Source organism: Bombyx mandarina, chromosome 13 (assembly GCF_030267445.1).
Source record: "Bombyx mandarina strain Sakado chromosome 13, ASM3026744v2".
Classification (NCBI taxonomy): domain Eukaryota; kingdom Metazoa; phylum Arthropoda; class Insecta; order Lepidoptera; family Bombycidae; genus Bombyx; species Bombyx mandarina.
Genome location: NC_143220.1, coordinates 591,767 through 600,594, shown reverse-complemented (window position 1 = coordinate 600,594; position 8,828 = coordinate 591,767). Strand labels below are relative to the sequence as shown.

Here is an 8,828-nt window from a genome sequence, read left to right as displayed (position 1 = left end):
TCTTATTTTTTTACGTTATTAGTGCAATGATACAAATTTTATTGTCAAAAATAATCCAGTTTCGAGTAAAAAGAAATTATTGTTTATATTCTCTTTGATTTCGAAGTATTGAAGCTGTCAATTCGATATGTAAATAGTATCTAAAATATAGTTATGTTCTCTTTGCTTGAAAATTCAAAATTTTCGTTGAATATTCGAGCCTTCAATCGAGGCTTGTGGAAAGTATTAAGTGGTAGGCAGCGGCTTGGCTCTGCCCCTGGCATTTCTGACGTCCATGAGCGATGGTAACCACTCACCATCAGGTGGGCCGTATGCTCGTCTGTCTTATATCTCAATGTGGGTGGCGCATTTACGTTGTAGATGTCTATGGGCTCCAGTAACCGTTTAACACCAGGTGGGCTGTGAGCTTCTCCACCCATCTAAGCAATAAAAAAAATCAGCAAAACAACATGATGATGAACTTTATGAACAATAGAGCCGTGCAAGCAACTCTCCACAATTAAAATGAGTAACGAAAATTAGTGTATATACTATAGAAAATACACGACATACGAGATACTAGATATAACATTTATGTATACCTAGATAGGTATTTTTATTGCATTAAACAGCAGATACAGCTCAGGTAGGCCGCCTTTTTGAAGAACCAAAAAGCCTGTTAGATTTTAATGAGGTTAATGAGGTTTAATGAGGTTATTTCTTTAAGCAAAAACACGTTACAGTTAATTCAATAACGTGTCGATCCTCCAATAACTCAGAAAAGACGAGGCTTTCTGCGATCTGCCTACGTAGAGTTCTGGAGTACTTTGGCCACATTGCAAGAAAGGATAACGGCAGCTTGAAGAAGCTAATGGTGACTGACAAGGTTAACGGAAGAAGACCACGAGGTAGAGGCCCGACACGTTGGACTGACCAGATCTGCACTACCCTCGACACAGTTCACGATGCTTTACACTCGGCGGCAGATAGGAGAAAATGGCGTGGAATTATCCGGAATAAACTATTGTTGCGAGGAGGTAGTCATGACCCCCAGTTTTGACGAAAACGAAGTGAGAATAAGCAAAAGAAGTTCCCTCAAATCCTAATTAAAAACACAAATCCTTATACAATTTCCAACATAGTGAATTAATAATATTAAACGTGCAGTAACCCAGTTGTAACTCATCTACATTTATTGAAAATAGAAAGTTGAACACGAAATACCCCCGCTTAGAATTTTTAGCGCGATAATTTAGAATTGCAACAGTTTGGTATTCTCCATTTCATCACAGAATAATATTTTAAGCTTGGAACTAATTAATTAAAATTATTTAAAATTTGCTAATATTTCGGACATTATTTTAATTGACAAAAAATGATAAAAAGCATTGAATGCAACATTATTTTTATTCATAATATTCTTAAAACTTTGTTTTAATTTATAGCGCAACGAAATATTATTAATTTATGTTTATATACTATATGTTCCACTTAAAAATTTGAAAAAGTTAAATAAAAACGAAAGGTTTCCAAAAATATACAACAAACTTCCTTCTTCATCATTATCATCGGTCCACAGCCATCCACTGCTGTACATATACCTTTTCTAAGGTTCGACACACAGATAACCCCCATTTGTTCGACACAATAACGTATCGATAACATAACGTAACGTAACGCAACGCAACGTAACGATTTTTATGTTGAAGTTCATTACGTCTAATTTGGCATTAGGCAAAACCACCCCAAGGACGATTTGAAGCCTTCATCTAAAATTTGTTAAAGTTAAATAATTAAAAGCAAATACATCTCATATGAGAATAAGTTATTAATACTAAGCTTTATTAAAAGACAAAATATATAACACACAAATACATAAATCCTATTTATTATTCATTTTTCTACAAATTGCTTAGAATCTTTGGAAGATTCTTTGGCAAGTATGGTTCTAGCGTTGGTAGATTTGTCCGATTTAATTGGTTTTGCAAACATGGAAGTTGCTTTGTTTGTTTCATCATCGTTATTTGTTGAATCGTCTTCACCATCGTTAACCATATCTGCTTCGCCGTTTTCTTTCGTTTTTTTGGCATTCTTCATAGCCACAAACATTTCTGTAAGCAAATACATCTAAAATGATCATGGGGCTATTTTGTGATTTGACTGCTCCGAAAATATGGCTTTGATAATAAAGTTTATTTTTAGTGGTTCCTGTGTGAATTAGATTTACAATTGGAGCAATACAATTTTACTGGTGGTAGGATCTCTTGTGAGTCCGCGCGGGTAGGTGGTGCGACCACCCTGCCTATTTCTGCCGTGAAGCAGTAATGCGTTTCGGTTTGAAGAGTGACGCAGTCGTTGTAACTACACTGAGACCTTAGAACTTATATCTCAAGGTGGGTGGCGCATTTACGTGGTAGATGTATATAGGCTCCAGTAACCACTTAACACCAGGTGGGCTGTGAGCTCGTCCACCCATCTAAGCAATAAAAAAATAAAAAAAGAGTCGTCAGTGTAGCGATCAGTTTCCAAGATTGTTCGGCAAAAAAACTGGTTATTTTTATTAAATAATCACATACACATAATGTGCTTATTTGGTCTAGAATTATCTGTACTATGGCAACCGGAGGATCTTAGCTGTATGCTGGGTGAGCTCAATGCCGCGTCACGACGTGTTTGTCTGGGAATGAATCTGGATAAAACTAAGGTCATGTTCAACGACCATATCATTCCTGGATCTGCAATAGTCGAATCGGCGGTACTCGAAGTTGTGTCTGAATACACCTATCTAGTCCAAATTGTTCAGCAGAGCAGGGCCAACTTTGAGAAGGAAGCTGATAGGCGCATACAGTTGGGCTGGGCTGCGTATGGAAAACTCCGTCATATCTTGAACTCTGCAATCCCGCAATGCTTAAAGACAAAAGTCTTCAACGCTTGCGTGCTGCCGGTCATGACACATGGCGCTGAAACGTGGACATTCACCGTATGTTTGGTCCGTAAGTTCAAAGTCGCTCGGCGTGCTATGGAAAGGTGTATGCTCGGAGTTTCTTTGATGGATCGAGTCAGAAATGATGAAATCCGTCAAAGAACCAAAATAACCGACATAGCTCTAAAGATTAGCAAGGTGAAACGGCAATGGGCCGGACATACGTGTCGCATAACCGATGGCCGATGGAGCAGACTTGTTCTGGACTGGAGACCGCGTACCGGTAAGCGCAGCATTGGGCGTCCCCCTGCCCGTTGGACCGATGACTTGCGGCGATATGCTGGGAAAGACTGGATGCGGAAGGCGGAGGATCGTTCACTGTCGCGGACTATGGGAGAGGCCTACATCCAGCAGTTGAGAGATACAGGCTGATGATGATATGGCAACCGGAGGCTGATTATACGTTTAAAAATAATTATGTAAATGTCAAACATTTAAAATGCAACAACAGTTTATACTGTATTCTAGTTTCAAAACTTGATAAAACAATTTTAATCATGAATCTAACAGGTTGTTTAATATAATGTTTCTTCTACCTAATGTTGATCGTCAATCTCGGTTTTTACTGAAATTCTATTCATGCACGACTCTTAATTTATAAACTTAATTAAAATAATTTCAGGCATAGTTATTGAAGTGATAACTGCGTATAACTTCCTATTTTAGAGTAAAATTGTAAAAACAAATGCCACCATTTTCTTTCGTACGCGATCCTACCAGCAATTTTGCTTGAATCCGGACCATTACCGTGATATTAACATTTTAGTGGAACATCTTACCGCGACGAAAATTTCCTGAAAGTGGCATTTCCTTCCTTCCTTCCTTCTAATTTGTCACTTAATTTCAAACTGAAAACACAAATAAAAGCAGTATTCAGCGCAATTTGACACATACTTTGAATTTATAGACATTACATATTTTTTTTGTAATTTCCGCAACAATAGAGTTTCGAACAATAGGTTCAGAAAAATAAGTTTTTATATGTAAAATTAAAATTTGCACACAAAAAAACAATAAAAAGTTTAGAGAGATCAATTTTCATTTTCTTAGATTTAATGTTTGCACGGTAATGCCTCGGATAATAAGTGTTACATCCAATTAAGCTTTTTTGGCTTTGATGTATTGGTTGGAGGCAGTAAGTTCATGAACAAATATATTTTTTGTCTAGAGCTGGTTATAATTATTTTTATTTTTGAACAGCGAGGCTTGGAGGATGGCAGGTGTATAAATCACATAATGCTCTCATAAAATAAAGAACAAGTTAAAAATATAAATAGTAATGTAAAAAAAAATTAATAAGCATTGAATGGCATTTGATTGACTCGGTGGTACAGTAGTTATCGACCTCACCCCGATAGAAGCTAAAGATCTAATCAAAGACTTACGTCCTCGCTAGGCTCCTGATTCCGACGGTATATCCAACCACTTTATTAAACATCTACGTGCCCAACTCATCGGGATGTGGGCATCTATTTTCAATACCGCTATGACGAACTGTACCTATCTTACCCGCGGTGTGGAAAGAAGCGGACATTACCGGCATAAAAAACCCAGTAACCAAAAAATTATCCGAAAAGCTACCGCTGAATTAGCCTCCTCATGACTCTAGGCAAACTGTATGAGCATTTGCTCTACAAATGCCTCAGAGACTTCGTCTCATCCAAAAGCATTCTTATCGACGAACAATTCGGATTCCGTGCAAATTACTCATGCGTACAACAGGTGAACCGCCTCATGGAACACATTCTCGTTTGGCTTAACCGACCAAAACCGTTATACACGGGAGCCCTCTTCTTCGACGTCGCAAAAGCGTTCGACAAAGTCTAGCACAACGATTTGATTTTCAAACTATTTAAGATAGGCGTGCCGGATAGTCTCGTACGGGACTGGACTCACTCTTTCATCATACGGGACATCTTGTCGAACTGCTCTTTTCGATATGGAGTCGCGGGAACTCGCTCCACCCCGCGATCTCTCACGACTGGAGTCCGGCAAGGCTCCGTTCTCTCTCCGCTCCTATTTAGTTTATTTACTATCGATATTCCCCGGTCACCGCCAACCCATATAACTGTATTCGCCGACACGACCGCTTACTACTCGAGTAGAAACAAATCCCTAATCGTGAGGAAACTCCATTGCGTAGCAATAACCCTTGGACAGTGGTTCCGAAAATGGCGCATAGACATTAACCCATCGAAAAGCACAGCAATGCTCTTTCAAAGGGGAAACTCAACCCGTATTACCTCCTGCATTATGAAGAGAAATCTCAAATCCCCGATCACCCTCTTCGGTCAACGAGCACCCTGGACTAAGAAGGTCAAATACCTGGTAGTCGCCCTGGATGCATCGATGACTTTCCGCCCGCATATAAAATCAGTTTGCGACCGTGCTGCGTTTTTTCTCGGTAGATTTTATCCTTTGATCTATAAACGGAGTAAAATGTCCCTTCGAAACAAGGTGTGACTTTGCAAAGCTTGCATAAAGCCCGTTCTGACTTACCGAGTGTGGTGTTCGCTTACGCGGCACGCACACACATAGACACCCTCCCATCCCTACAATACCCTCATTTTGCAGGCTAGCCGTTTTAGCTCTGACCGTCGACCGACACGACGACCTGTGCCTCGAATCGATCCGCAAGTACATGAAGTCAGCGTCGGAACGGTACTTCGATGAGAGCTCGACGTGCAGCCTAACCTAAGCATCAGCTCGCCGAGTTTCTCGCCGAAGTGTTTTTAAAAAATATTTTTTTTTAAAATCGCTTATTTTTATTGATTAAATTATTTTGTGTTTGACTACGTACTGCTGCCATTATTTTTATACCTCTAATATTTGAATTTAAGTTGCCTACAAAAAAAAAATACGCGATAGTCGAAATCGGTCGAGACATGTCCAAGGTTATAGGGTTCAGGAAGTTATTGCGGACGAATTTTTACAAACGTTTTTTTTGTTAATTGCTTTTAAGAAATTACAAGAATTTAAGGCGTGAGCGAAGTAGTCGAGCTTATTCAGTTCATTATTCTAGCAACGTAAGGAAATAAAAAAATTAATATAAACTACCGTTATTTCGCTAGTGGTACAAGGTGACGAAAACTTCAAGGTCGAAAATACTCTCGCAAGCATAGGTCGGTGATAGTTTTTATTTTTTATTTATTTAAAATTATTATGTATTATTTTATGATTTGGCAGAGTGCTTTGACCTTGTGATGGGTATATTAAGATCTGACGCAATAGTTTTTAACTCTGAACTTTCGGCTACTAATTTATTTATAATGACTACTTTGCTGTCAAGTTCCTGTTTTACTTTGTCGGTTTGAATTTCAAATAGATGTAATAATATGTTCAAAATTGATTGTCTATATAAAGTAAGTCTCGCGAATTATAAAATCAGTCCCGAAAACAGCTGAATTCAAACTGGCTCATGCAATTTGTTGATAAATAAGCCTAAGATTTTTATGAATGAAAAGGTGCAAAAAAAAAATGCTTGTAATACATTAAATAAGTTCATTTAAATCTTCGAATCCCATTTTTCGACACAATTGATAATAAAATTACAAATTAAGGATTACACAGCATGGTTTTTAATTATTCGAATTGAATTCAAAGTGGAGCCCCTTTTTAATTAAATCGTAACGATTCTCATTCGACATTCTCAAACATCAGTGTATACTTCAAGCATTTGATTAAAAAATACGAATCGAAATCTTTGGAAAGCACTGTTCCATATTTATAGAAGTCTACACTATTTTATCCGTATTGGAAATTGTGTGAATGGGTTGAATGAAAAACTTATTGTGTTGCTATTAAAACAATAAAAATATTGTTCTTATGAAATTTTATTTATGGTGTTGGTTAACGCAAACAAGCCTGTGATAGATAGATAAATGATAGTGCAATTACACTATACCTATAGATATGAATTTTGTGTAGTATAATAATATTACTTTCATATTTGATTATAACATCCGTATTGATTATTAATATGTCGGAGAAACCACATTATTAACACCATCGTCAGGAATCGTAGGGGCGAATAGGGTGATCGAGCTAAGAGAAATATTGAAAACACCACCAATCACGTTTGTTGTCTTAGAATAATTTAGAAATCTTCTCTTGACGTTAGCAGACGAAAACGAATGACAGTTCTTAGGACGGAGGCACCGCTCTTCGAGAAGGCTGGTTGGTAAGTGTGTAATGGCGTCTACGCGCCTCCATCGGCTAGGCTCTGTCGTAACACGAAGTTAGCCGAGTTCCGACGATACCGCAATCGTACTGCCATCTCTCGAGAATCATGCTGCGTTTCGTTTAGCTACCAAACTTATGACCGTCTCCGACAAATACATATTTTATTTTCAAACATTTTTAAAATAATTACGTAAGTTGAATAATAGAGGCATTAGACACACTAATACATTGAGTACAAAAAGGTAAAGTATTTCTTTTTAAAGCAAGGGTTCATATGTTTATTCACTATATTAAGTCCTAAAAACTAACAATACAACAGCATTGAACTCAATTTTAAGATCTCTGTGCACACTGGACACACTGTTCTACTCTTTTATGTTTTATTAGATTAACACTGCCCCGCTTTTATATTTGTGTTTAACACAAATAAAAATCACTCAAGTTTCAACTTGACTCATTGTTCAGTCTCGGATTTCATAAATCTAGTTTTTTTTATGTTTTTGTTGTTTGCAAATTATTATAATCCTAACAAAGCCAAGATCAACCTAAACAATGCACTAGTCACTTGGATAAAGATGGTCCCGACAATCATTTGGGAGAATTTTTGATTAGACGCTCGACAAAAATGCTTTTGCTTTTATTTTTAACTAATAGCTTCAAAAAAGGAGGAGGGTCTTAATTCGACTGTATTTTTTTAAATTTTACCTCAGACCTTTTTTCTGAATCCGATTTTGATAATATTTTTTATTATTTGAAATCTGTTGCCACTCGTGTGAAATAAATTTATATCAAGATCTAACCTGAGTTTTTGAGTTCACCTTAACAAAGTATATTTAGCTGACTTCGACTACATTAATGATACATTGATACATTCATTTTATTTTGTTGAAATCTGTTTTCTTTTGTACGAATGATTTGCGTTTGCATTTCTTTACTCGGATTCCCAAAGATCAAAGGAATATCCTACCATAAGTTATATATATATATATATATACCTTATTGAAAACTGTAACTCTAATAACTCCTAATCTTAGCTGCACAAATATGGTGTCTGATGCTTGAGGCCACAGTGACCTAATAAAAGAAAAATGAAAATTACTGTTAAATAAATTTTGTGTGTGAGCTTTATTCCAGCACAATAATACAAATATTTGTTTCATCATCGATATTTTACAGGATGAAACTAAGTAATACCAAGTAATAGCCTGAAAAATAACGTCATCGTCTTAGAGATGATACGCGCAATGTAGGTATTGATAACAAGCATCACAATTACGCTGGTGTCTAAATCAGACTAGCAAGTACTAATTTTTTAAACGATGTACATTCGTAGCTCGTATCCATGAAAAACGAATTTCCACGATGAAGACATAGCATCCTGTAATTCAAATCATATCTGCATAAATTATAAATAGGGTGTATCCACCATTTTTTCCACCATGATTTCCAGTTTGAAGAGTTAAGCTTATAATTTTGGATGAGTTTGTTCACTTAGCTAATCTAATTGCTAAAACAGTCTACAAGAACGCATGCTATTTTCGTTTCAAGATGGATCTCACCTATTAGCCTGTCCGTGGTACTGAAGATTAATAGCGCCCTGTCACGGGATGTAGGCGTTAGAAAAATGCGCAAGGCATCACATGTTATCACTGGCCGATCAAATAATCGTATTTCACAAGGAATG

General features: G+C 36.9%; 1 protein-coding gene across 1 annotated transcript in view; it reads right to left on the bottom strand.

Annotated features, from left to right (window-relative positions):
- Nucleotides 1–4,398: 4,398 nt before the first annotated feature.
- LOC114249720 (TIP41-like protein) overlaps nt 4,399–8,828 on the bottom strand; it is a 110,525-nt gene continuing 106,095 nt past the window's right edge. The window contains exon 6 of the mRNA XM_089732673.1: nt 4,399–4,431. Within this exon, the coding sequence (XP_089588799.1) occupies nt 4,414–4,431 (18 nt within the window). The 3' untranslated portion in view covers nt 4,399–4,413. The remainder of the gene's footprint in view (nt 4,432–8,828) is intronic.